General features: G+C 50.3%; 2 protein-coding genes and 1 long non-coding RNA gene across 8 annotated transcripts in view; 1 reads left to right on the top strand and 2 right to left on the bottom strand.

The window, feature by feature from the left end:
* SLC8B1 (solute carrier family 8 member B1) overlaps positions 1-14,932 on the top strand; it is a 28,121-nt gene extending 13,189 nt beyond the window's left edge. For 2 of the 5 annotated variants that reach the window (XM_050923775.1, XM_050923772.1), the window contains exons 2-12: positions 4,184-4,336; positions 4,686-4,738; positions 5,421-5,479; positions 6,517-6,621; positions 7,228-7,395; positions 7,581-7,688; positions 7,801-7,863; positions 8,271-8,401; positions 9,314-9,455; positions 10,367-10,488; positions 10,881-12,040. In XM_050923775.1, coding sequence (XP_050779732.1) covers positions 4,184-4,336; positions 4,686-4,738; positions 5,421-5,479; positions 6,517-6,621; positions 7,228-7,395; positions 7,581-7,688; positions 7,801-7,863; positions 8,271-8,401; positions 9,314-9,455; positions 10,367-10,488; positions 10,881-11,474 — 1,698 coding nt within the window. In that variant the 3' untranslated portion in view covers positions 11,475-12,040. Of the gene's footprint in view, positions 1-4,183; positions 4,337-4,685; positions 4,739-5,420; positions 5,480-6,516; positions 6,622-7,227; positions 7,396-7,580; positions 7,689-7,800; positions 7,864-8,270; positions 8,402-9,313; positions 9,456-10,366; positions 10,489-10,880; positions 12,041-13,389; positions 13,864-13,971 lie in introns of those variants that run through there. The other 3 variants (XR_007769452.1, XM_050923773.1, XM_050923774.1) reach the window with 3 other exon arrangements.
* On the bottom strand, positions 2,095-6,612 carry LOC127034722 (uncharacterized). The gene is made up of 2 exons (XR_007769470.1): positions 6,524-6,612; positions 2,095-5,486 (listed from the first exon to the last, which is right to left on the bottom strand). It is a non-coding gene; the product is annotated as an uncharacterized LOC127034722 (long non-coding RNA).
* Positions 14,933-16,689: 1,757 nt separating the features above from the next.
* The window catches only part of TPCN1 (two pore segment channel 1), a 55,636-nt gene continuing 44,565 nt past the window's right edge, over positions 16,690-27,760 (bottom strand). For both annotated transcript variants that reach the window (XM_050923728.1, XM_050923729.1), the window contains 8 exons: positions 26,909-26,998; positions 26,249-26,364; positions 25,491-25,537; positions 24,518-24,586; positions 23,768-23,852; positions 22,570-22,706; positions 21,246-21,326; positions 16,690-18,883 (listed from right to left, as the gene is read on the bottom strand). In XM_050923728.1, coding sequence (XP_050779685.1) covers positions 18,770-18,883; positions 21,246-21,326; positions 22,570-22,706; positions 23,768-23,852; positions 24,518-24,586; positions 25,491-25,537; positions 26,249-26,364; positions 26,909-26,998 — 739 coding nt within the window. In that variant the 3' untranslated portion in view covers positions 16,690-18,769. The remainder of the gene's footprint in view (positions 18,884-21,245; positions 21,327-22,569; positions 22,707-23,767; positions 23,853-24,517; positions 24,587-25,490; positions 25,538-26,248; positions 26,365-26,908; positions 26,999-27,760) is intronic.

The raw sequence follows: 27,760 nt of genomic DNA, 5'->3' as shown, positions 1-27,760 counted from the left end.
TTGTTAAAGCCCTATGAGCGTGAGAGAAGAACCGGGGTCCTTTAGCAAGTAATAAAAAGCAGTTGTAAAGGGTGGGATTACATGCTGCTTTTGGAGGGTATGGAGCATTAATTTCTATAGCTTAGGGTTCCTAGAACACCCACTGAGGTAAGCTCTAGGGAGGTAACATGGAAGGAAGACTGTAATCAGACTGATGGGATTAAAGTTTCTTATCCCAAGGCAGGGTCAGGCCCGAGACAGATGCTTCATGCCACTGGAAAGCGCAGAGCCAAGTCTAGCTCTCCGGATTTGCAAGACGGCTGCCCCTTTTAAAGCTGGGCAGTTGCAGGATGGTGCACTGCAAACTCTTGGCCTTTCTGGCCCAGCACATGGCTGGAAACCCATCCAGCGCCTTACGGCTGATGCCTCCAGCTGATTTTTGAAGATCCCCAGCAGAACCTGTCCTTGCAGAGCAGAGCAGAGCGAGAGAGAGAGAGAGCAAGCGAGCTGTGCGTTCATCCTGGCCTCTCTGAGGAGGAAGGACTTGGAAAGGATGCCAGCAGCATCCACAAACTTATGGGAATTCCTAGGAGCTTGATCTCTTCTGACAGTTAGCTTGGGCTATCCCATGTGGTTCAGTTCGTTAGCATCTAGCACTAACTCAGGACTGACTGACGACAGCCTTCCCTCCCCAGAGCAGCCTAACTCAGAGGCTGAAAACAAATCAGGGCAGTTTTTCCTTTGTGGTGCCAGGCCTGAGGGGGACTGGACCGGGCGTATACTTTCTTTAGTCTTCCCGACTTCCCCCTGCACTGACATTTTCATACCAAAGACACCAAGCTTCTCTATAAGCAGCTCTGTCAAGCCATAGAGGATGGTTTACAGGGCCAAACATAAGGTTTGAAAGGATAAAACCGGGGGTTCAAAGCCCAGCAGGGTTGACCTTGCTGCAGGGTGGCCGAGTGGGTAGAGGGGCTGGGAGGTGGAAGACCTGGGTCCTGTTCCTGGCTCTGACCTGCTGGGCAACCTTCAGTCAGTTCCCCTCTCTGTGCCTCAGGGCTTGTGTACATTTGAAACGCTCCAGCACAGCTGTGTAGATATTCCCTGCCCAGGAGGGAGGGGTGCTCCGGTCCCTGGAGCCGGTAGCTAGGTCAATGAACGAGGGTTAGGGTCAATGTAACTACATCGCTCAGGGCTGCAAACCCCCTTCTTCCCCAAGCAATGGAACTCGGTTGATGTACTTTTCTAGGGGAGGCTAGCTGTCAGTTTTCCCATCTGTAAAGTGGGGGTAAAGATCCTAACCTTTAGGATCTACTGCTGGGAGGAGCTGGGTAAGAGCAAAGTGTTACCCTTCACAGCAGACTGCCAGTGCAGGCCCTGGCACTGTGGTGACTCACTTCTGCCCCATTCTGACTGAACCAGGTGGCTTCGTTTCTGCCCTCAGTCATCAAGACTGCAGCAATCAAAGCCATCCGGGACTGGCTGCTCTCCCCATGTATGGGAATGCAGTCAGGCCAGGCCATGCTGGGCCTGTCTAACACAGCACAGTAGCTGGGTGTTTCTCAGATGGGATCAGATGATTAACGATGCTGGCATTTGTCATAACATTTTTCCCAGATCTGGATCTTAGCGTCCAAAATATGGGTGTTAGCATGAAAACTTCCAAGCTTAGTTACCAGCTTGGACCTGATAACGCTGCCACCAGCCAGGGATTTATACAGTGCCTAGCTCACTGTGGTCTCCCCAAAACCTTCCCTGGGGCACCCCAAGACTCAGACTCCTTGAGTCTCACAACAAAGGGGAATAAACCATTTCCCTTCCCCCTCCTCCCCTCCTGGTGTTCCCTCCCTGGGTTCCTGGAGAGATACACAGAAGCAAGCTCCGTGAATCTAAACAGAGGGACTCCACCCTCCCTGTTTCCAGTCCTGGAAAAAACACCAGTACCGAGAGAGCTAATCTCTCCCCCACCCCCCTTCACCCAGAGGGTATGCAAAGTCAGGCTAGTAAATCTAACACAAAGAGATTTTCCCCCTGACTTCTTCCTCCCACCAGTTCCCTGCTGAGCTGCAGACTCAATTCCCTGGAGTCCCCACTAAAGAAAAACTCCAACAGGTCTTAAAAAGAAAGCTTTATATAAAAAGAAAGAAAAGGACATAAAAATGGTCTCTCTGTATTAAGGTGACAAATACAGGGTCATTTGCTCAAAAGAAAAAAAATGAATAAACAGCCTTATCCAAAATGAATACAATTTAACACATTCCAGCAACTACACACATGTAAATACAAAAGAAAACAATATAAACCTATGGTCTTACTATCTTTGTACTTAGAACTTGGAAACAGAAGATTAGAAAGCCAGGAGATAGAAAAATCACTCTCATAGCCGAGAGGGCACAGACACAAGACAAAGAACTCACACCCAAAACTTCCCTCCACCCAGATTTGAAGAAGTCTTGTTTCCTGGTTGGTCCTTTGGTCAGGTGTTTCAGGTTACTCCTTTCCAGGTGAAAGAGACATTAACCCTTAGCTATCTGTTTATGACAGCATTGTATTTAAATGGTGAATAATAGGCTGGGAGGTTAACGCCCCTGGTCACCTTTATCTTTGTGCTGGAATTTCTGGCTGGATGCAGGCTGTAAACACAGCTCTGCCTGGGTGATTCTGTCTCCATTGAGGACTTTCTAACCCAGCAGCCAGGCAGGCTGCACTCATGTCACACTGTCAAAGGCCTGGCTTCCCCACAGTCGCCCATCATATCCCAATGGCGCATTGCATGCTCCAGGCTAGGCAAACACACCCCAGCATTCCCCATGCTCACACTCTCCCCTGATGTGCAAAGAGGGGGGAGCACCTCCTGCCCCTAACTGGGGCCTGCCCAGAGGGCGGCCTCAGCGACACTTGCGTTCTGGCTGGTACAACGGTCCTGCAGAGAGCGAGTGAGCGTGAGTGTAAAATGATCCCATGAAGCCAGTGTGGGAAGAATTTAAGAAATTCCTCCACCCAGACAAGGGCTCTGAGGATGAAAAATTCTCATCAGGAGCAGTCTGCCCTAGAAACATCACATTGGGGAACCTGACTGCAGCTCAGTTGCCCCCCTCCCCGAGTTACAGATCTGGTTCCTTTCTCTGGTGTATATGCAACACCCACTCAGGGTGGTGCTCTGTCCCCTCCCCTCCCCGAGGGACTGTCTTTCCTTCTTGTGTTTGTACAGCACCTAGCGCAAGGGAGTCCTGATCCATGACTGGGACAGCTCCTAGACACTACCACAATACAAATAATAAATCATACCAGCAGCAGAGGCTCCTGGGTTAAGATTCAGAGGGCCTAGGTTCAATCCCTGCTGCTGGTGAGGTGTTCTCACGTGCTGTGCCTTCACTGTAGCTAGGCCAAACCAAAGCGGGCAAAAAGGGGAACTGTAATTCTCCACAGAGGTGCAACTCCACAGGCGTCAGCAAGGATGGGAGAAGTGGGGTTTTAATGAGGGGTTTTCACCACACGCTCTGGCCAGCATTAGACAAATGCTGGAGCCTCGTCTCCACAACAGTGACGCAGTTGCCACTTCCGGGGTGCAGCGTGGCTGGAGAATTCCAGGTCCCCCTTTGAGCAGTGTTGCTGAGGCCCTCGTCAGATACCATGGTGATGGGCACCTGTAACATTGCCAGCTCTGTCACTTTGCTGCTGGGTGACCTTGAGGAAGGTACGCCCCTCGCTCCGTGCCTCAGTTTCCTTTCCCTCATCATCTTGGCGTTTAGATTTGTGTGTTCCTCAGGGCAGAGTGTGCCTCTCACAGGTGCTTGGCACCTACTGTCATACAAGTGACACGAGCGAGTATTGTAAGAGCAGTTTTCAGCCCTAGAAATCAAAGCACTTGATCAGTGAAGCCACTATTATCCCCATTTTACAGGTGGGTAAACCAAGGCCCAGAAAGAGGCAGTGACTTGCCCAAAGTCACCTAGCAGGTTAGAGTCAGAGCCAGGAACAGAACTCAGGTCTCCTGAGCCGCAAGCCAGTGCTCTACCCCCTAGGCCATACCGCCTCTTAATGAGGGTAATAGTATGGGGCAACAAACACCATCCTGCAGCCATTTACCTACCAGCTCAGAGTGCCCAGGAGGCCGAGGCTTTTCCAGGTAGGCCTCAGCTGCACTCTGGCTTTCCAGGGCGTGTTGCTAGAGCTTGACTGGTGACTCCTCCTCTGTTGGCAGTGCTGGGAAGTATGGACCCAGAACAGCTCCAAGTGGTGCCACTTCATCTGGACCATCCCAGACTGCCAAATGGACAGCGGCTTCCTCAACTACCTGAATGGGGTCTTCTGCGTCTTCCCCTCGGGGCTGCTGCCGCTGGTGGTGACCCTATATGTAAGGATCATCCATGGGGAGGCCCTGCAGGGAGGGATTGAGGGAAGGTTGCGAAGGGAGAGCTGGAAGGAGGAAGTGACTCACCCACTGGCCACTGTTACAGACAGGGCATTACACACCATGGTGTGACCTGGCCCCTTGCCCTATGGACACCCAGGGGTGAGCAGGGAGAGGCTCCGAAAGTGTTGGGTCCAGCTAAGTGCCAAACATTAGCTGCTTCTCTCTGTCCCCTTTTTCTCCTGTTTTTTTTTTTTTTGGGGGGGGGGGAAGGGAATTTACCCAGAAGCCCCCCGGGTTTCATCTTTGCCCCTATCCTGCCCTTTGCTAATTCACTGTTGGCTTATTGCAGGCACTCTGGCTGCTGTATCTGTTCCTTATCCTGGGGGTGACAGCTGAAAAGTTGTGAGTAGCTGCTGGGCCCGGTTCCTCCCCCCAGAGGGAGCGGGGTGCTGCAGGCAGAGAACCTCCTGGCCAGGACAGCTTCACTTGTCCGTCTAGCCAAGGTTAAGGCCTGAGCAGGGCTAGAAACTGACCTGTTCTAGTGGCCAGCAGGGTGGTTACACTCCCTGCAACCACTGCCCTGGATGCCGTAATGGCCAGAGCTGCCTCAAACCCTCATTCCCCAGGCATGGCCTCCTTTGCAGTGAGAGAGGGATGGCAGATCCGTGCTCTGCTGGCAGCGTCTGACTCCTCTCTCAGGAGTCCCCTACAGAGACGGGGGCTTCTAATCTAAGAAGTCACAAACCGAATGAGGTTGACAGGCTCTGTGGAGGACCCTCGTGGCTGTTGGTTTGCACTTAAGATGCAGGAGGGCTGCAGGTTAGGACTGAGGGGCATCGAAAGAGCTGGGTGTGGAGGGTGGGTGGGACTGGAGTAGCGGAGTTGGGTGGGGGGGGGTCCATGCAGTGGAGTGCAGGAACTTTCCACAGCACCTTGTCTACACCTCACTGGGTCACCAGCCCCTGCCTGGCCCAAGCCTTGGCATTTACTCGCTGCTAAAACGCAGACTGGATTGTCCCTGCACCAACTCCAGGACTTGTGAATCGTTCGATTGTACCTGCTTTTGTCTTCTCTCTTGCTCCAGCTTCTGCCCCAACTTATCTGCGATCTCCACCAATCTGAGACTGGCCCACAACGTAGCAGTATCCTTCTGCTCACCCATCTCCCGGGGCATGGAGGCTGAGAGAACTGATCTTTCTGCGGGCTGGGGAAGCCAGTGAGGGCCAGCTTCAAACACAGAGCACCACCACCACTGTGGAGGAAGCACCTGAGGAAGTGAAATGTCCCGAGAACGGACTGAGCAGGAGCCCAGCCCTGGCACTGCTGAGTTATGAGCGAGGGGGGCATTCGGGCCAGGGCTGTGCTGGCAGGGGCCACCTGGCCAAAGCCAAGCCGTATTGATACATTTTCCAAGCTGTGGGAATGATGGCTTGCAGGGAGCCCATTACAACATTAACCTTCATTCCCTGGGCTAGCCAGCTACTAGCTACAGGACAAACCTCTGAGCCAAGAGCTGGTATATAAGAGTGGAGCAGGAAAAGAGGGTGGCCTCCATGAGTCCAGGTGCAATGGGGTCTTGGCTGCTATTCACCCTCTTTTGCAAAGAGTTCAGAGGTCTACTGCCGAGATAGCGTAAGGGGGCAGGAGATTTGCAAAAGCCCTCAGTGTTGGTCTGACTAACTGCTCCTGGTGAAGCCAGAGGGAGTTTTGCCGTGGACTTCAATGGAAGCAGAGCGAGGTCAGCGCTTTCCAGACTCTCATGCACTGTTGCAGAGCCAGGCCGGGGGCCATGCGGCTCTGATCGCTGTGGCAGTGTCACTCTCTGGTCCCCTGCACTAGCTTCCATGCAGACACACATTTCCCAGAGGGCCACAGCATTACCCCATTTTACAGAAGGGGTAACTGAGGCACAGAAGTCACCCAGTAGGCCAGTGACAGCGTGGGGAGTGCAAACTGGAGCTCCTGATTCCCATTCCAACGTGCTGCATACTAGATCAGATTACCTCTCTCAGCTGTGCTCCCCCCATGGGAATTCCTGGGGAAGGGCCTGGATTGCTAGAGCAGGCAGCGGCGCTCCTGTGGGCCCGGGGCTGGCTTGTCTGCACATGGTAGGAGCGAGGGAGGGGAATAGATTGGAGACTGTGAAGTGTCAGCCCTTCCTTGACGTTCTCCTCTCCATGGCGTCACCTTCCTGGCCTTTGGGAACGGCGCGCCCGATGTCTTCAGTGCTGTGGTGGCGTTCTCCGACCCTCGGACTGCCGGGCTGGCTATCGGCGCTCTCTTTGGTATGGAATGGCACCTTCCCCTCCCCAAGGACCCCAGGGGCCCCAGCCACAGCTTGTCAGTCCCTCTCCATGCATGTCTCCTTTCTCCACTGCCCATGGCTCAGCTTCCTTTCTGGGAGGTGTTTTCCCTGGATCCGTTCCAGGCCCGATGGTTTCATAGCACCAGCCCGCAGCACGGTGCCTTGCTAACCAACTCTCCCTTACCCCCAGCATCTTGGCATAGACTATCCTTATGTGGTGGGCATGGTGTCCTGACTTCTGTCCCCCCAGCCCCACTCTCCAGTAGACAGGGTGGCCTCCTCTGAGATAATCATTGGTGCTGATGCAGGGCGTGGCCAGCAGGAGGTGCTGTAGGGTCAGAGTGCCTGTCAGCTCCTTGCTCTGAAGGGTCTGGTCCCCTGAGATAGCAGGAACTCGGCGGTGGCTTTGCAACCAAGTCCCTCTGCCCTGGGCTTGATGCCAGATGTGTTCCATTCACCAGCTGCCCACCTGCAGACTTGCCAGGGCAGCGGGAGGTTGCCAGCGGCTCAGTGCCAGGGAGCTGGGGGGAGGTGGCTTCCTGCCAGCTGCCCAGCGGTGCTGACTTGGCCCCGTTTGTGTTCACAGGCGCGGGCGTGTTTGTGACAACGGTGGTGGCTGGTGGGATCGCCCTGCTCAAGCCCTTCACGGTGGCCTCCAGGCCGTTCCTCAGGGATGCCATCTTCTACATGGTGGCCGTGTTCCTGACCTTCACGATGCTGTACTTCCGGAGGATCACTCTGGCAGGGGCGCTGAGTAAGTCACTGGCCTGCAGCCGAAAGATCTGGGGGGGCAGGGAGCCAGTGGCAATAATCACCACCTGGGGGAGCGCTTTTGAGGGGTGCAAAGGGGCGGCTGGTGGAGGGTGAGATCCTGTGGCTGAGGGGGGCGGCGTGGACGGGGGAGGCTGAGAGTGAAGCTATTTCCCCCTCTCTGGCCAGGCTACCTCGGGCTGTACATCTTCTACGTTCTGACAGTCGTGATCTGCACTTGGATTCACAAGAGGCAGCGTGGGGAAGGGTTGTCTCCTGCCGGCTCTGGCCAGCCAGGTAAGAGAGCTGCCATGCAAGGGACCCATCAGGCCTCTTGGGTCCCCACAAGCCACTCACGCTCTTGAGCTCCTTCAACATACCCACCTCCCCCTTCTCTCATCTCCTCCAGATCGTGCGTCTGACCCAGAAGATGAGGATTCCCTCTCCTCCAGCGTTCACCGTGAGGAGTACGGTAGGTCTTTTCCTGGCCAGGTGGGGCTGCAGGGGCCAACCGGGACATGCTCAGCATTGTCCACTTCCATTGTCATGAGTAGGCCGAGTGGGCCGTGAGCATCTGTGCTATTTCAGTGGCTCCCCAGTCGGCCATGCTTGTGCTCAGTCAGTGAGAAACCTGGGGCTTGGTGAACAGGGAGAATGGATTTTCCTTGTGTCAGGACAGAGCTGTCCCAGGCCAGAGCTGGGCTGAGGAACCAGCACCTACACCCATGTCCCCAAAAGGGGCTGATCATGCACCAATCCCCTTGGCAAATTTTGGACAGAAGAAGAAGAGCCTCCTAGGGACATAGAGTCCACCAGGGTCCTTGTAGTCTGTGAAGCTAAGAAAGCCAGCCCAGCTCAGCCTTTGTGCCTCTCTTGCAGAGGAGGAATACCGGCCCCTGCTCCCCTCCGAGGAGGGGACTCTACAGATCCTGACCAACTCCATGAACCCTCTGGATCGCAGGAAGTGGAGGAGGAAATCCTGCTACTGGAGATTCCTCAAGGTTTTCAAGGTGCCTTGGTCGCAGCCCCCTTGTGACTCCTCTAGCGCATGGGACAGGAAGCTGGGTTTAGGGTGCAGTCTGGGGCATGCTGTAGACATGAGACACCCAAGGAAACAGAATATCCTTGCTGCTGACATAGACAGGTCCCCTCTCTCATTCTGCCAGCCCACTCCCAACAGGGGTAGAGAATCTTTGTAGGTCTCCCTTCAGCACAGGGAGGGGACCAGCCTCTCAGAGTGCAGCTCATGAAGGCTGGACACTTGAGCGATCTGGCTGAGCTGTCAGGAGCCTGCTATGATGCATCCCCGGAGCAACTTGCCCTGTATCTGCTGGACACAAATGTAGGGGTGCTGGTCCAGTAGGCAGATCTCTCAGAGCTGGCCTGGATGTGAACTGGGGATAGAAGTGAAGGCTCCTGGCTCCCACTCCACCCGTCGCTTTCTAAGACCTCACCCCACATCCACCGGCAAAGTGTCCTGGTCACTCACAGGAGTCTGGCTGGGTCCCCCAGGGTTGCACTGAGCTCTTCAAACTCCTCTTAGCCGAGAGAACTCTCCAGGCAGGGGAAGGCCAAGCGCAGAAGTCACAGCCCAAACAGTGAAACTTGGGTACGTAAGGAGGCAGCCCAAATCCACGGCTGGGCACCTCCGTAAATGGCCTGTTTTCATAAAGGGAGCCTCCCTGCCCACACTGAGAACAGGCCAGCACCAGGCCGGCAGGGATCGGCCTTTGAAAACGTTGGCTGGTGTTTCTGTGGGGATCTGCTGGGGGCCACACGAGAGCTCTCCCCGCAAACCTCTGGCTTTGGAGAGCGGGAGTTCTGCGAGGCTGGGGTCCGCGTGGAGAAGGCTGCTCTCTCCAAAGCCCACCTGCAAGTTCAACCTCATGTAAGCTGCCTTCTTGGGGGCGGTCTCTTCCCAGATGCCGGTGGAGTTCGTGATGCTGCTCACGGTGCCCGTGGTGGATCCCGATCAGGAGGACCACAACTGGAAAAGGCCACTGAACTGCCTGCACCTGATCACCAGCCCTTTGGTCTGCATCCTCACGCTGAAATCTGGTGCCTGTAAGAACCTGGCGTGCTCCCAGCAGTACCCCCTTGGCAGAGCTCTGGTCCCACGTGCGGGCATTCCACGGCTGTAGGCGGTGCAGCTCACCCGGCTTTGCAGCTGGAATCGAAGGGAGCAAGCACAGCAGCTGCACCATGTGTCTGGGGCCAAGGCCGCTGGAGCGATCGCTCAGGGAGTCGCGGCATTGCTCAACTGATCCTCAGGCCGCGGGGCTCACTTCCCTCTCGAGTCCCAGCTTCTGCTAGGCGCTGCTCGGCTGTTCTCGGCGGCGAGCTAGAGAAACTGAGCACTGTGCTGGGGGCTGCCAGGAGAGCAGAGGCCCCGTTTGCTTTGCCGGGGTAGGGGAAAAAAAAACCCATCAAGAAGAGGGGTTTTAGCCCAAGATGTCCCTAATCCAGTATAGTTGTGCACTGTTTCAAATCAGCACTGTTCCTCCCCCCCCGCCCCCCAAACCCACCCAGAGGTGGCTGCATTTCAGTGCTGGGGGGAATCCTCAGCTGCTGTACAGCTGGTATATTTGGCTTTGCTGCAGCTGCTCTGACCATCCCACCCATACAAGTGGTGTTGGGGGAAAGAGGTGGGGTGCGTGCGGAGTGCACTGTACTCTGGGAGTCCTCACCAGCAGAACTGCCTCTCGGGGGCCAGAACAAGCTCTTAGGCTAATTTAACTTGTATGAAGGATCCTGACCAGCTACAGGTTCGGGGGCTTGGAGCCCCCTGGCAGCCCATCCTTGAGCTCAGCTGAGGACTGAGACCCTGCTTTCTTCCATGGGTCCCTGGTGGGTCCCTCCATGGTCTGAGAGGCAGTTGGTGCCCACCTTGCCCAGTTGGGCACCAGGTTTTCCCAGCACCGGGACGTGCGGATCCTCATCATGGCTTTCTCTCTCCCTCCCCACCCCCCCTGCAGATGGGCTGTATAAAATCCAGGGGGTCTTCCCAGTCTGGGGCCTGGGAATCCTGATTGGTGCTTTCCTGGCTGCTATTGTCTTCTGCACTACAAAGAACGAGGAGCCACCCAAGTATCACTGTGTAAGGACCCCTGGCATCACAGCCTCCATCCTCCCCTCCCTGCCCATCAGCTCTGTGGCCGAGGGGGACACCGCCCCTCCCAATCCTTCAGCTCTGTGGCCACGAGGACCCCACCCCGGCCCATCTGCCTCTCTTCCACCCAGGCCATGTCTGGGGAGAGCCACAGGCCTGGCTCATGTTCTGGCTGCCTGTGGAGAAAGCCAGGCAGGGAAGGGACCCCAGCCTCACTGCGAGGCAATGCTAGCTGGTGAACTGTCCCTTCAGAGGGAGCCAGGCTATGCCCCAGCGCTGGGGTCAGGAGGACATTACAGAGCTGCCCCAGAGGCTCTTCCACACAGCCTGGAGGCACTGATCTCAGTGTGGCCCTGCGCTCGCTCTCTCTCTCCTGGCAGGTGTTCGCCTTCCTGGGTTTCTTGGCCAGCGCCCTGTGGATTAACGCAGTCGCCACAGAAGTGGTCAACGTCCTGCGGACCTTAGGCGTAGTCTTCCAGCTGAGCAACACCGTGCTGGGCCTGACGCTGCTGGCCTGGGGGAACAGCATCGGCGGTGAGCGGATCCATGCACGCGGCAGAGAGGAGGATTTCCCAGTGCAGGCTGGCTGGTCCCGGGCAGCATTTGCTGGCTCTGGAGCCAGGGGCAGGCCAAGCAGCAGGGACTTTAATCTGGGTCCAGCGTGTAGTCAGCTGTGTCCAAACCCCGGCACAGTGACCTTAGCAGCTGGTGTGGGTGGAGGACTCATGCCCCTCTGTTCTCCAGCAGGACCACATGGTGGGTTAAGCTTGGAATTCATGCCTCACAGTGGCAGTATCTTTGTGGCTTCCATTGCCACCGTTACACCAAGAGCAGCTGCTAGCTGTTTTGCACATGTGGCATCCTTAATAGAGGATGTCCCCTTCAGTCCTGCCACCGATTCCCCGCAGCACATATGCTGCAAGGCACAAAGGCTGCCATGTATTGGGAAATACAGGATTTTGCCACTGTATTGATCTCACTGCTCTTGATGATGGTAGCTATGTGGTGGCATTTCCAGCAGGAGGTTATGGCAGGGAAGCAGCTTCCAGTGCTACAGACCACTTAGGAGCTGTTAGCCTGGGTCCTCTGCTTGTCTCCACGGAGGTGCCAGGGCTCCATTCCCAGCAGGCTGTGCCAACTCATGCACGACAGTTTTCTGGTGCAACCTGCATCTAAACCAGGAGATGAGGGCTGCATCTCCCCCAGGACTTTTCCAGTGCACCTGTGGATACACACCATCCTCTGTGCAGCATGGCTGGGACTGCATGGCTGAGGAGTGAGCCAGTCCTCAACCACAAAAGCATTCACGCAGCATCCAAATCCCACTTAGGGACACCTCAAAAAAAGCCCACCTCTAGGAGACTGAGCCTTCCTCGTGCTGGGTCTCATGAGCTTAGAGGTTGCCATCTGCAACACTGGTGCATGCAGATGATGTTTGTTGTTCTTCCTTTGCAGACACTTTCTCAGACCTTACCATGGCGCGGCACGGATACCCCCGCATGGCCTTCGCTGCTTGCTTTGGGGGCATCATCTTCAGTATCCTTTCAAGCTTGAACTCCTTTGGGCAATTGCTAAATCAGGCAGCATGGCCTAGTGGATAGAGCTCTGGACCAGGCCACAGGAATCCTGGGTTCTGTTCACAGCTCTGTCACTGACTTGCTGGGTGACTTTGGGCAAGTCTCTATGCCTCTATTTCCCCATCTGTAAAACAGAGATAACAATACTGACCTCCTTTGCAAAGCGCTTTGAGAGCTGATAAAAGCTAGGTGTTAAACTTTTAAACTTGTGCAGAGGAAAATCCCTGGGCACAACTCCGTTTTTTCCATCTAGCTGTGTAGCTACAGGGGTCAGGATCAGAGACTGGTGCAGACCTCACACTCGTCTTTTAGGAGTGTGTACCTCTGCATGCTGACACGTATAGAAGTCCCATGCAACTGCAGTTGGTCTAGGACCCCTCACAGGAGGTGTGATTGTGGGTAGGGTGGCTGGATGCACGAGCCCTCTGTTTCCAGAGTGAAGCCTAGGTTAGGAAGGAGCCTTGGGGATGTATGATTGAGGCACTCTGGCAGAGCTGTGCCAAGGAGACTTACATGGACTCTGTCTGGTGTTAGCATGGGCTTAGCTTTGATTTTTAGTGCAGTGACCCACCCACCATCCCTGCCCAACATAGTCACAAGCTGAACCAATCGTAAATCACAGATTAAGTTGGACTTGGAACTTCAGGTGTTCAGTGTGGCACGCAGACCGTTAACCCTTGTAGGATCCAGGGCTGGTAGGCAGCAGTGGCTATACTGCACAGATGGGAAAACGGGGGTGGAGGGAAGGGGAGAGGGGAGGAAAGAGATTGTGACTTGGCCCAAGCTACATGGCAAATTAGTGCCGGGGCAGGATTAGACCCCAGGAGTTCCTGGCACCAAGGCCCTAGGTTCCCCCGGGCTGTGCTGAAAGATACACATTCAGCACCTGCAATCAGGGAGTCTGGTTAGGAAAGGAAAACCAGGCCCATTTGCCCAGGGGAGGAACGTGTGCACCCCAGGAGGAGCCATCTGGATCCAGCACTAGAGGTGCCCTTTTTTACTCCTGCTCAGTTGATCTCTAAGGTAGTTGTAGGGTCCACCATCATGGTAGCAGCCGAGAGCTGGGGTGCAGCCGGCCTGTAGCCAGGTCTCTGAGCCATTTGCAGGCCTTGGATTGTAGGACTTTGTGGAGAAACAAGCCCTTTCTCCAGGGAATCAGGGTGGACAGGTCTCAGCTGTCTCCTCCTTCGCCAGGTTAGACTGGTCAAGCCCATGTCTCACCAGACAATCCAGCTGTTTGTTGGCCCACTTTTGCCCCCTACTGGCTAATTCCATTTCCTGCAGGGTTTTTTTTCCCTGAGCCTGGCCACAGATATGCTGGTGGGAGTGGGATTGGGCTGTTTGCTGCAGATGACAAGTGGCCAGCTGATGGTAAAGGTAGGGCTGTCTTTCGCTGACTTCATGCTCCTCCTGTGCGCTGATGAGTTGGCTTGTCTTGCTTTTACTCATCTGCTCTGAGCAGGGTTAGGTGATGCACTGGCTTAAACAACCAATGTCCATGTTACAGCTTCCACTTCTGTGCTGGTAAATGGTCGCTTTGAATTTTTGCCCCATGCAGTTGTATGCTGGGGATGAACACCCATCGCTTTATGGTGGGAGCTGTGGGTGAAGACACAGCTGAGAGAGGAGGGAGAGACCATTTCCACATCTAGAGTCAGATAGAGTGGTGGGCCCCTCATTGGAGACAAGGATTATCCTATCCCTTTTAGGATTTACTTCGGGAATCCCTGTTCTTGGAGTCTCAGAAGGGAATCTATTTCTGGCAGGTGGCTCCTGGCTGTACAAGGTTGGTTGGTGGTATAGAAACCCAGAGTGCTGATGCACTGTATTGATGTACTGACTCCTGAAGTAACCACGTGGCACCAAGAATTAACTCTTGCCTTTCCCTTCTCAGCTGGAGCTGGATGGTCTTCTGGTCTGGATTCTAGCTGGAGCACTGGGGCTGAGCCTGGTGTTTTCCTTTATAACAGTGCCGGCTCAGTGCTTCCAGCTGGGCCGAGGGTACGGAGTCTGCCTCCTCCTCTACTACCTGGCTTTCCTCACGGTAGCTTTGCTGACGGAGTTCAAGGTGATTCAACTCCCTGCCCTCTGACGGCATCGCCACCGGACGCCATCTTGTCTCTTAGCACCTCTGGTGAGAATGGTGGGAGTGGGTTGATGAGCCTGCAGGGCTTGGACCAACCTGCTGATGGTGAAGGGGCAAGAGGCGACGGTGGGACGGGCCAGATGCAGGTGAGCCACTAGCATGAGACTTTCCACATTCGCTGGCTGGGCCAGTTCTGTTCCCAGTGACTCATTGAAGGACACGCCACCGGGGAGGTGAGGGACACGGAGCTCCCTTCCTGGCGAGCTCAGCTCTGGAAACGTATCCATTTCTCTACGCTGAAGGCATGACGACCATTGGAACATCCCACCTGGAAGGTGTGTGCTTTGGATCCTGTACACTAAGGTTCCTGTGACCCTGCCACCCCAGGAAAGGAAACTGGAGGATCAGGAGTTGAGGTTACATTGCTGCTCAGTTTAGCCATCCTCTAGGCCAGGGGCTACCCAGCCAAATGAGAGCTCAACCTAGGGCTGCCTGGACTTCGTCCCTGGGACTCCACTGCCAGTACTGATTTCCAAATGATTTTTGTAAGGAAAGGGATTATTTAGATTTAGAATAGGGGCTGGTTTGTTAATTAAAGATTGGTTTTCAGAGGAAGGCTTTGCATTACATTACAAGTGGGGATCAGTTTAAATCCCTGCTGCCGTAAGTGGCATTTTGCAGCTGCACGGAAGGGGTGGGGGTGTTACCCTTCCCCCTATAGGACAAGAGATCGTTATTCATGGCACAATAAAGCGATTCTGTGAAATAACGGTTTCAGCGCAACTTTGAAAGACTTCTCAGTGTTCCAGTGGCTTCGATACGTACCCTTTCAGCCTGTGGAAACCTAGGTTAGGCTGAGATGCTTTATGGAAGGGTTGCAAAATAAAACATTCAGTGGTTTCTGCATAGTGCGGTCGTGGTCCATCACTGGGCTCACAGGAGCTATTACAGCACATCTGTCCAGCCATGGAGCAGTGGGGAAATAGATCGCTACAGGGGCAAATGCAGCAGCGCTGTAGCAGAAGCTTGTACCATACCCAGCTATACTGGGAGTACATTTAAATTTGCTCTAGTGCTGACAGGAAGTAGCAGTCGTCTCCCTTCAATAGTGAAGGACCTCTGAACAGCAGTCACATGTGGATTAGTTTGCCATTAAAGAAAAAAACAATCCTCCTGGTTTTCTAGGAAATTGCATTGTCATGACTTTCTTTAATCCTGTGTCAGCACTGTGCTTGGACTGAATGACCCCAAGAGTTAGTCATGGGCCTTGTGCAACAGGGATGGCAAGAAGCCTGGTGAAATAAACGTATCCATCAACATACAGGCAGCCCAGGGAGTGGAGACTGCCTGAGGGGGAGAGGAAATAGTGGTGAACATGTATAAAAGCTTAAGGGTTCGAGTTATGGCTGCTTCGAATGCCCAGAAAAGTGAACTGCACAATTCTAAGAGATTGTTCTCAGGTGCCAAATCTGCACAAGATTTAAAAACCATCTAAAGGAATATTTGAAAAAAAAAAAAAGCCCATTTTCAAAAGTGACAGGCACTTCGGATCTTAAATTGCACTGAAAGTCAGTGAGACCTGGGCTCCTAAGTCACATACAAAAATGGGATCTAGGCACTTCTGAAAATTTCACTCTAGACCACAAGGGACAACTCTGGTGGGTTGGAGAAAGGGAGCAGCCAGTTTACAAATTCCTAGGGTTACTTAGCATTTTAAATGCATCGCAGCAGAAGTTTCCGGCAGCTTTTAGAGTGGGGGCAATGGGGGGGGGGGTCTCTGCACCTAGCGACTGCAATCTAAGGAGGACAGGGATCCTCTCAGTTTGCCAGTAGCTCACCCACAAACCAACTAGTTCTTGAAACGGACACAGGAAAGAGGAGCTGAGGCAGCTCTCTATGTAGCAGAGGATGTTTTTATTAATGTGCCTGAAAATCTACAGACTGTTGTACAGACATGTCCATAAAGTTATTTATAAACAAACCACCAGCGTACAAAACTCTGCAGTGTTTCCTCCCTTATCCCTACAAAATGATTGTCTTTGTAGTCACGGTAAGTCAGTGTCTAAGAAGGGGATGGGGAGGACAATTGGAAGGGGATGCCCCGTACTCAAACTTTTTTCCCTTGCAACTGTTAAGTCATTTGGAAAAAGTAACTTCTACGAACCTCCTCAGTTTAAAAAACAATAAAAATAAAAAAAACAGTGCATACTTCAGGCCAGATCCAAATCTCAGCAATAAAACCACAGAAGGCAGAGTAGCACTTTTACCCTGGAAAACGTCTTTCAGCAATCCTGTGCACCCTTCATCACGAGGTCTCTCCTGAAAACTCGTGTTCTGCAGGTTCATACCCCCTTCATATAGTCCCGTGCCCCCCAGGAGTGCAAAAAGGCCTGAATGATGGCTTTGAAAATCATCTTTTTTTTCTTCCCTAACAGCTGCATTTGTTTTTAACCCTTGCAATCCTGGTGCTTTCCATCCTGCCAGCAATAGGAGTTGTGCTTCTGCAGCATCTAGAGACACGCTATTTTCAGTGCTCCTCATCAGTGAGTGCCCTGGACGTGATCTACACAATTTGGAAAATGGCCCCAGTTTCTCAAGAGGCAAGCTTGGCAGGGCTCAAGGGTCACGTCGTAACTCTGGAGTCCATTGCGCACAAAAAGGAAGCAAAGAGTTTCATTTGAGTATCCAATGAATGCCAGAATGCAGCAGTGAGGACAAGCAGCATGCAGTGGGTGCAGGCATGGTGACTACCATCTCATTCACTTAACCAGAACACATTGAACCACTACCCAGAGAGGGGCAGGTTGTCAAAAGCATGTGAGACTTAAGAGCCCAGTTCCCGATGGCTTAAGACATTAAGATGTTTTTGAAAAAAATCTCACCATAGGCCATAATGGGAATGGCAGAGCAGCTCCTAAATGAACAGTGCAACCAGCTGTGGAAACGCTTTCCCTTCCCTCAGTATAGTGCAATATGGTCCTTCACAGTGGGTCTATAACTCCAAGGATGAGGGGGCATTACCTTACGATTAATGCTGTCTGATTTAGGAGGGAGGCATTTCCTATGCAATAGCTTTGGAGTGCAGATTGCCAAAGGGATTCCTAAAAGCTCTCACTTCATTTAGAGGGATCCACCCACCCGAGACAGCAAATTTAAAAGGTGAGATGCCATGGCAACCTCTCCTTTGACCTGCCACTGCACATGTGCCATGACTACATGTTTTTATAATACTGAGCACTTTCCATCCACAGACTGTGGCGTGCTTTACCCAAGTGGGTTTTGTTACTCCCAGTGTGTGGAAATAGAAGCACACAGAGATTAAGTGACCTTGCCCATGGTCACAGAGCAAGTCAGAGCAGAGAACAGAGGCTGACTCTATGTATGATACAAAAGGACAGGTGGATGGAAGAGTTTTCCACATCTCTAAGTCCAGTTCTCCCATTAGAAAAGCTTCCCAAACTGGCTCCGATTCATAAAACAATGGTTCCCAGAGCTGGCAAAGTTTTTGCAAGAGAGAAGGCAAAGAAGGAGAAAAGTTCCCTTGTGGTCACATCAACCTACCTGGGAAATCAAAGGCAACATTACCCTGGTGGTGACTGTACAGAGGTGCTGTGCAGGCGCATACGCACACACCTCCCCAGCACTTCTCAATCCAGCCCCACATGAAGCTCAGGTCACTAACCTTGTGATGTCTCATTCTCATACCAGGCAAAGATCTTCCGCTTATAAACTGGAGGGTGGAATGGCAAAGGCTCAGAATCACCGTCCTGTGGAATTTGCATCTCACCTACTAACAGATCACCAGAGTTTTGGGATTTGTCAAATGGCTCCCAGCCTGCATAGCACAGAACACTAGAGAGAGAACTTGGATAGCTTCAACAAGGGCATTGCTCCAGAACTCTGTCAAGTTTCATAATTTTTAGTACGGATCCAAAGAACTACTGGAGCTCAGTTCTACAGCCATCCTCCAAAGAACAGATTTAAGAGGTTGGATGACCTACTGAGGAATGAAACAGGGAGTGTCTCTAGAATGGTCACTAAGCCTAGGTAGTTAGGAAGAGGCAGAATGGGTGTAGATTAAAGTGGTAAACTTCTCATCCAACCCCATCTTGCTGGATACTAGTTGGGGAGGGAAATACAAACTTGCTCCCTGATTCTTTTACTTAAGAATTAATGGGTTAAATAAACTATATTTTAAGCACAGGATTTCAATATTAGCAGCCGGGTTCAGTATTATTTCCTTCTTCCAAAGGATTAAATATCCCTCCCCATGGTTTCCGACTGGTAAAACTAGTCGTGGGCCTGTGTTGGGGAAGCATAAACCAGGAAGAACAACAGAGTATTCTGCACCAGATGGTCATCAGTCACAGTTGCAGTGCAGGGTCTTGCTGAAGGGTTATATAATAACATATATATATTTTTGGTTCCAGCAGTCCTATTTTGAGTCCTCCGAGTCTTTGCTTTTCATTTATTCGAAGCAACTCATGATGTCTTCCGGGGAAGAGCTGTTTAAAACCAAAACGTGACTGATATACTGACTATATCTATATACATTATAAAATACTATGGGATTATTGCATAGAAGAATGGTTTGCACTAGCTTGGCCTAGGTAACTGTTTGCGAGCGCTGCCTGAGGCCCGAGGACAGCATGCGGTTGCCGGACGGGAAGACATCTTCTTGCCACTGATCTTCTTTTCTGGAATGCTCTTCATACCACTCCTGAACAGAGGGAAGAACACACCCAATGAGAGAAGTCTTCGCCATACCACACTACTCTCCTTCAGGCCCCTCTTGTTGTCCTGAACAGCCACCCTCCCCCTTTCCCTGTGAAACACAAGAGGGGTCCAGTACATCTCAAGTGCTTTGGCAGTAGTAAATAGCGAGGGCTTAGTTACACTCTCGCTTTTCAGGCTTCTATACAACTCTGTTTTTCCTCCAAGGCAGAGTTTGGATACAACTGGAGCTGCTGTCAGGAAAGAGCTAACTAGAGCATCACTGTAACATTTGCAGGATGGAAGCCCTGAGCTCTCAACTCCTGGTTAATGCTTTGAACCCATCACCCCACATGCAGTTTGCAACAGCAGGATGCACTAGGAAATCCTGGGGAAAAGGTGTTTCATCTTTCAGTGACATGCCTCCTTTGCAGGCGTTTAAGATTCATTTGCTAAGGACAGACTGGTCATTTCACTCGCTATAAATTAGAAGAGTCTCAGGAGATTCTGACCAACACTAAAGATAAGCACCAGGGTTACACTCATTGTTGGAACCACAGGTCATCACACTGCTAGCAAGAGAAGGGACACCAGAAAGATGCAGAGAATAACTCCTTTGGCATCCATCATCATCAAATTAGTCGTGACAAATTCCTGTGGAGTTAATGGCCCCTTCCCTCCAGAGAGGGATTTTTCTGGTGCAGTCCTCTCAGTGTACGAGCCTACCAGTGTTTGGAAAGGCTCCTGATGTTTAGAGCGTGTCAGCAGCTTTTCAACAAGAGGTTTTTGTTAAAACCAAAATTTTGTGGAAATGTTTTGGTTTCACCTGAACTTTCACTGGGGAGCGCGAGAGCCCACGCGCCCTTAGAACAAGTAGTTGCCCGGTGGCTTCGTAGGAGATCCCAGTTCAAGTTCCTGCTCAGTCAAGCAGGGCCAGGTCTCAAACGTGGAGATGCCCTAACCACTGGGCTATTAGGTAGCTTGGAGCGGTTGGTCAGTCTCTTGCTCTCTCATTTCTGAAAGGTCTTTGTTTAGTTCAACATTTGTGACCCATGTCAAACTGTTCATTCTTCATCAAACGGAATGCTTCTTTTCCAGTCAGCCCTGGTGATTTCACACTAAGCCTCCAAGGAAATCAAATGGCCGGAGTGCACCCACAGTTTGCACTGCTCATTAGTGAGCCCCTGCCAACTGACCCAGGAGAGGTGGGGCGGGAGAGGGCAGGCTCAAGAGAAGGAAGGATGATGCCACCCTCCACTTGCTCAAGCGGTGAAATAGTCTATGCCCACAGCTCAGACTGACTACAGAGGATTAGCATGATAGGAGTACCTCAGGGTTAAGAGGGGAGTTCAGCCTCCATAACCACTAAGACCATGGTCTCTCCATCTGACACAGACAAGGGTACCCTATCACGGTGCTATTTAATGGAGTAAATAAGACTAATAATTGACGTAAAAGAAATTGGTAAAGATGGAAGCATGAAAACAACTGTCCTTTGCAGCAGAGACCTTCTATGGTTGAAGAATATTATCAGGAACTGCTTCATCAGTTAATCTAGGTCCACGTTTACACTACAGCCTATGTTGGTATAATTTGTGTCATTCAGGGGTGTGAATAAGCCACTCCTGAGTGACTTAAATTATACCAACCTAAGCGTTGGTGTAGACTGTGCTGTGTGAGCAGGAGAGCTTCTCCTGCCACTCATGGTAATTAAGTAATTGCATAATGGAGTAATTAAGTTGATGGGAGAACTCTCTCCTATTAGCTCAGAGCAGTGGTTCTCAAACTTTTGTACTGGTGATGCCTTTCACACAGCAAGCCTCTGAGTGTGGACTCCCCACCCCCCCACATAAATTAAAAATGTTTTTATATATTTAACACCATTATAAATGCTGGTGGCAAAGCGAGGTTTGGGGTGGAGGCTGACAGCTTGCAACCCCCCATGTAATAACCTCGTGACCCCCAGTTTGAGAACCCCTGGCTTAGAGCAGCTGCACCACTTAAGCTGTGTAGCGTAGCCATAGCTTAGGTGTTTTTAATCCTTATTTTTCACCTCCTGCCCTGAACTGCCAAGCGATGTTGCTAGCACTGGTAAATGTGTGCTGTGTTTCACCCTGCAGCGCACTTCCTTTCAGTGGCACGCACAGTTTGCAAAGCACTTTGGCCTGTAAGGGGCTACATAAATTTAAGAGGTTATGAATATTGTGAGATGACCTTTATATACTGTATATTCTACAGAGCATCCTGCTGTCTGGTTCTTCTGGGTGGAAGACTCCCAACATTTAAAGAATGATTAAGCGTTCTAACTAATGGACAGTGTCCTGCTAATCAGAAACTTATGAGGACGTTTGCAATTTGATGTTTCCTACCTGTATCTCCTCCTCGTACATTTTCATACTTAAGTCACTTTTGGTCCTCGATCTCCGTCCCAGAAACAGCATCGATGTTTGCTGAGAAGACAGAAAGTAGAGATATTAATAACAATGGGAAAAAGAACCCAGGTCCTTCAACAACTCCCTGCCCCACTAGGTCACAACTAGGTCAGTGGTGAGATGAGAATCCAAGTTTCCTGAGGGAGACTGTGCCTAACTAAACTTTCCTCGTTCACCTATACCTGCTAGCTTACTCAAGGGATCTTGTTAGTTTCAACCCATACAAGCAGAGAGTAACAGCCTAAGTTACTGTGACACCATTTTGGGTTATTTATAATTGAGAAGTATTAAGAATATCCCTACAGTTACTGGTTTAACCTTCTTATTTGGACTGTTATTTAAACTTTTCTTTTAAATGGACATGGTTGAGGTTAGAGCCATTTTTAGACCGAATAACTTGAAAACTGCCTCTTCTTTGGCAGATGTAACTGTCAAGATTCCAGATCTGAATTTTACCTGTGTGTACAATTGCTCAACATTTCAATACCCCAGCAATGAGAAATGCAGCAAGCCAACTGATGCAAATATGCTGTCATCTAGTACAGCAAGTCTGGTGGCTACAAATTCATGGGGTGGGATGGAAGGGGCAAATTCCAGCTATTACAAAGATCAGTTTAAAGTCTCCCAGCATCATGAGAGACAGAGCTCTTGAAGGGAAGAGTTTTCAAGGTCACTTCATTTTCAGACTTGACAATATCCCTTTTGCGATACCAGTGGTACAAGTAATTGCCATTGTCTACAGAGAAGCAAGCCTGAAGCTTGGAACTGACAGAGTTCTATTATTGCACAATGTTTCAGAACTGTATGGACACAATGGTACAATAGTGATTCAGGTAAAAAAAATAGATGGGGCAGCACAGGTGAATTACAGGATAGTAACTGCAGTATTAGGAACACTCAGAAAACAGAATGCTCCTTCCAGTGGGGTCAGCTGGCCAGGATGGCTCTTAGCAATGTATATTCTGTATAGTGAGATAGGTCCTGATCAGTGCTCTCTGGAATACAGTGGGAATTCAGCCCAATGCCCTGGGAATTCAACTGCAGTTGCTTTAGTGCAATGAGTTTTAAGTGCTAATCTGCAGGGCACTGATCCAGAGTCCCTTCTACACAGCAGATTCTAACAAGAACCAAAGGCGTATGTGGAAAGAGGCTCCTGCTGCACCCTAGCAGAAGAGCTCCTTTAAACCGCACAGCTGTGCCTCTGCATGTTGCACCACAGAAGTGCAGGGATTGTGGCCTGAATCCCAGCTTCTCTCTTTACCTCATATTTGTCCATTTGTGCAATGACCTTCAGCAGCGGGGCAATTTCAGAGGCAGCACAATTCCGTCTGTAGAGCTCAATTACGCCTGCCATTTCCTCCTTGGAGATCTCCTTCTCCAGGACAATGCCATTGTCTTCTTCAGAGGGAGGGAAAGAAAACAAGGAGAAGACATTGGGAAGTCACAATTTTAATCAGCAATGGCAATAATCCTAAAGGTTTTCAGTGATTATAAGGGCAGAAGGGACCACTGTGATCATCTAGACTGACCTCCCATATAGCATAGGCCAGAGAACATCCCTGAATTCTTGCTTGAACTAGGGCATATCTTTTAAAAAAAAACATCCAGTCTTTATTTAAAACCTGCCAATGATGGCAAATCCATCACAATCTTTGGGAAATTGCTCCAATGACTAATTACTCTCACTGTTACAGGTTTACTTCTCTTTTCCAGTCTGACTTCGTCTAGCTTCAGCTTCCAGCTGCTGGATCTTGTTATATCTTTGTCTGTTAGGCTGAAGAACCCATTATCAAATTGTTGTTGCCCACGTAGGTACTTATAAACCATCAAGTCACCCCTTGGCCTTCTCTTTATTACACTAAATAGATCAAACTCCTTGAGACTGTCACTACAGGGCTTGCTTCCCAATCCTTTAATCATTTTTGGGACTCTTCTGAAGCTTCATAGCACACAGCTGACTGTACAGGAATAAACAGGAAGCCAGTCAAGGTGTTGACTTATTCCTTTAGAGGCATATGCCCAACCTCTTCAGAGAGAGAGCTGGCAAGGGGAGCCACATCTTACCAACAAGTTAGAAAAGAACAACCAATCAGGAGATGGCAGATAAGTCTGACTGGGAGGGTTTTTCTAGTTCCTCGGATGTTTGGGGCCAAAGGTCTGATTTTTAAAAAAAGGACCTATACCTCATAGCCTATTTTGTGTGCACTCAATTGGGAATGCAAATAACCACAGTTACAACTGCTGCCATTGGATATTCAGCTACCTGAGCTGGATGCAATCGGGTAGCTTGATATTTAAATACAGCAACTGCAGTTATTTGCAACCACAGATTTGTGGGTGCATGCAAGGTGGTTACAAAATCAGGCCTTTCCTGTTCAGTCATTTTCTCTCATATGCACAATCCAGACTTTGGGAGCAAAGATATACAGACCAGCAGGCTGGCCAGGCCTGGCACTAACCTTCTGAACCTTGGTTCTTTCGGGTGTAGTTCATGCGGAATACAAAAGCCTCCAGTATAAAGGCCACAATGATCGTCATCACCACCTGGGAAGGGAGCCAGAATGAATAGAGAACGTCACAAGGTTTGGAACTGCAGCGTCCTTCCAAGTCTGGTTCTAACTGAACTGCACCTGAATTCCTGCTGCTTCCCTTCACTCCTCCTTTCAGCAGAGGGAGTGTACAAATCCTAATCCACGAGTTTAGGTGGTGTGTTTGTGTAACAGCCTGCCAGTGAACTGGGAATGGGCGGTATGACAAGATGTATGCAGTGATGCCCCCCACTATAACTCCCATCCAGACACAGACACTCCCTGGGTTGCGCAAACCCGACTTACAGAAATGTGGACTTATGGAAAAAGTTCCATAAGTTGTTTTTTTATTTTTGTTTCTTTTTGGGGTGAGGGAGGAGAAACATAATTGTCAGAGACACATTCCTGACTTACGCAAAACTCGACTTATGCAAGGCATTCCGGAATAGAACACTAGCATAAGTCAAGGAGCTTCTGTACACAATGTGTCGATTCTGGCAACACTTGTAGTTTTTGCCATACCAAAGTTAGTGAAAGTGATTTGGACACATGCCTCTTTCTGAGCTATGTTTCATAAAGAGGAGAACTTCCCTAATTGGCCATGGATTCTTCCATTAGAGTGCAGCAAGACTGCCGCTGGCATTTAGAGATTTTTCCATCAAAAGTGCACTGAGAACCTACCATGGTCACGATATAGAAGATCATGAAGTAGAGGCGGCTCCAGTGAGAGGTTTGCGAGGTCACCCCTTCCTAGGGGCAAAAGAGGGAGGAGTTCAGTGGCAGGCAAAGAGGAGGGAAGCTGCCATCAGTCCCCTTGAGAACAGACAAAGCAGCACGACCCCCAAAATATAAATCTGTACCTCATGACGTAAAGGACAAGTAGTGCACCTCATGTATCTAACCCCAGGGACTGCATCCACCATATTCAAAGTCCCAGCAGGCCCCTGGGCCTGAAGCCCTTCCCCTAAAGGATTGAACGCAGATTCCCATATAGTACTTTGAAGTGTAAATACTCACACAATGGTGATGAGTGCTACAGAAAAGTGTAGAGACAGCAGTCTCTCTACATATCTAGCTAACAATATACAGCATGGTGCCTGGGACAAGCTATAGTACAAAAGGTGCTTGAAGAGGTCACTAAGACCCTTACACCGAAGGTACAACAAGTCTACCATAATGCATTCAGAATTCATTAGATCAGGGATCCTCAGGTTACTCCTAATGCAGATTTCCTGCATAGTATTACAGAGAATGGCAGTCATTCAACCAGATAGAGCAAGGTGGGAGGAGGAGAGAAGAAATCAGAAGACTGATGAGAAACCTCATTGAGCAATACATGAAGTAAAAGGGCAGCATTCAGAATCTTCCATCTTCTCCCTAAACCATTCAGAATTGCTCAATAGCTGTATCACATGCTGTACAAGAGCCAAAAGGTACAGTGCTGAGCCAGCCAGTGGGGTCAGAATACCCGAGTGATGGTACTGGGGAGGACAGCTCCTGGCAGGCAGCTAACAGTGTCACCCGTGTGAGCCAAAGCTGGCCATTTTCCATCAGAGTGATGAAAAAGGATCTGTGCTAAAGAGAATCTTTCCCTGAAGAATTGATGACACAGCCCTGATGCTGACTACATTTAAGTACCCCAAGATCTACGTACCATGATGATGTACCAGTCATTGACAACTGTCAACTCAAACAGCGTAACTGTATGAAGACAGAAAGGACAAAACAAGTAATTTAGCCAGCCTGACCTGTTTCAAAGTCATTTCAATGCCTCAGTTTCCCCTATTACGTGCTTTCTCCCATTTTCTCCGTAAGATACCTCATTTCATTATAGCCCACAGAGACCGAAATACTTGAGTGCTGATGACAGGAGACAGATTCTGCTCTCAGTTACAACGCAGTGAATCTGAAGTCACCCTATAGAGGACAGTGGAGTGACTCTAGAGTTATAATGGTATAACAGAGCACAGTTTGGCCCATATTTCTTAGTGGAACCAGAGTCTGCCATGCCAGTCCACGCTAAGCAAGACTCTGGACAGATACACAAAGATTAGAAAAAAAAATCACCACTATCATCCTCCTCCTGCAGGCCTGACTCATGTTTAAAACAGGAAAACAAACAAACAAACAAACACAAACACAACACACCCTGCAGGTCATTTGGCACAGCCACACGTGGGTAGCAGGGTTAGAACGGGAAGGGGTACTGTGGACCAGGACTGACACTCATTGGTACAATTCTGGGGACTAGAAGGAAGCATGGACGGGTGTTATGCAAGCTAGGTTAAGAGTCTCACCCCTACATAAGTACCAAATTCACATAGGGTCGTTCTGCATTCAGCAGCAGTAGATGCGAGGGAGTATGGTCAACAGTTTCTTGGATAAGAACCAACGTGTAAATATTCCTCTTACCAAAGCTGTTCAAAATGTTGTCAAAGTTGTTCAAATAGTAGTAACCTTCTTCAACCACGGTCTTGTTTCCAACCGTGTGATTCACCCAGCGATAGGCATCTGCAACTGTACTTGTGCTGATTAGAGAAGCCAGCACAAACGTACAATGAGAGGTGCTCTGGAAAAATGTGCAAAGCTACAGGTGCTGACAGACACCGGCATACTTAGAGACCTGTGGGCAGGGAAACTTTTTTTGCTTTTTGCCAATACTTGTTGCATTTTGAATGCCGTTCTCTAAAGTGGTACCTCTGACAGGGGCACTGTAGCATCCTACATACCACATGGGTGCTTTGCTGTGGTGCCATTATAGAGCATACATCCCACCCAACTGCTTCAGGCAGCGATTCAAATACTCAGCACTACCAACTAGCACATTGCTACCCCTCTTCCTTCTCAAACTGTAAGTAAAGATCATTGCACTGAGTCTCAGCGAGAGAAGTGGCAAGTCTCTCTTTTACTGGGAATCCCTCCCAGTTCAGACCAACCACTCTCAGTAAACACACATCCACTGGCCTTTTTTTGATAGGAAAATACGGATAATTGAGACAATGCTCCTGGCTTGGCATTGAACCAGGCTATTAACAAAGCTATTTCAGAGGAAGGGCGTTGCTGGGTACTCACTTGCAGCAGTTTGGGTAGACAACCCCAGAGAAGAATTCCATGCCGACAATGGCAAAGGAGTAGTAGAAGATCAGCAGGGTTAAGCCCAGGCTGGAGGAGAGAGAAACAAAAGTAAGGCCTTGTCTACACTGCACCTTCATCATGAAAACCTTTGTCCCTCAAGGATGTGAAAAAATAACCACCCCTGAACAACAAAAGTTTTAATGATGAAAAGCACCAGTGTGGACAGCACTCTGTCAGCGGGAGACACTCTCCGGCCGATGAAGATACTGCCCCTTGTTTGGCGTGATTTTATTTTGTCGGCAGGAGAGTGCTGTAGCATTGTTGTAAGGTGCGCAGTGTAGACACAGCCTAATTCTGTTATTCACCAGTTGGTAGGACAGAGAAAAAGCTAAGTCACTCAGATTGGCTGTTCTCTAAGCAGTTTCCCATCTCTACCATCTACAGTAAACCTTAGTGTAGCATCTAGACCACCTCCCTGCAATGCTGTTTTGTTGCCTATGGAACACGTGCAGTGTTTGTCTAGACTAGTTTTAAAAGTTCAGAGTCATGGAGTTCTGCACCACTCCCTTGGTGAGAAATCAGCACTGAGAAACTTGGAGAACCCTTCTTTCCTTACAGATCTGCTCCTTTCCATTAAGCCATTAAAATATTTATTCCCCCTCCCCACCACTCAGTTTCTCTAATGAGGCACAAGCCAACATCGCTCTATCCTCTGTTTCCTTGACCATCAGCAGTGATGTCAGAACAGCTTCAGAAATAAGCCTAGTTGGTAACATGTTTGAACACCTAGCTAGTTCTGCAGCAGGGGAATAAGATCCTGTGATGTCATACACGGACAATGGCTACTTA

This window comes from Gopherus flavomarginatus, chromosome 15, assembly GCF_025201925.1.
Source record: "Gopherus flavomarginatus isolate rGopFla2 chromosome 15, rGopFla2.mat.asm, whole genome shotgun sequence".
Classification (NCBI taxonomy): domain Eukaryota; kingdom Metazoa; phylum Chordata; order Testudines; family Testudinidae; genus Gopherus; species Gopherus flavomarginatus.
Note: the sequence above shows the minus strand (reverse complement) of the source record. Positions and strands in the feature narration are given on the sequence as shown.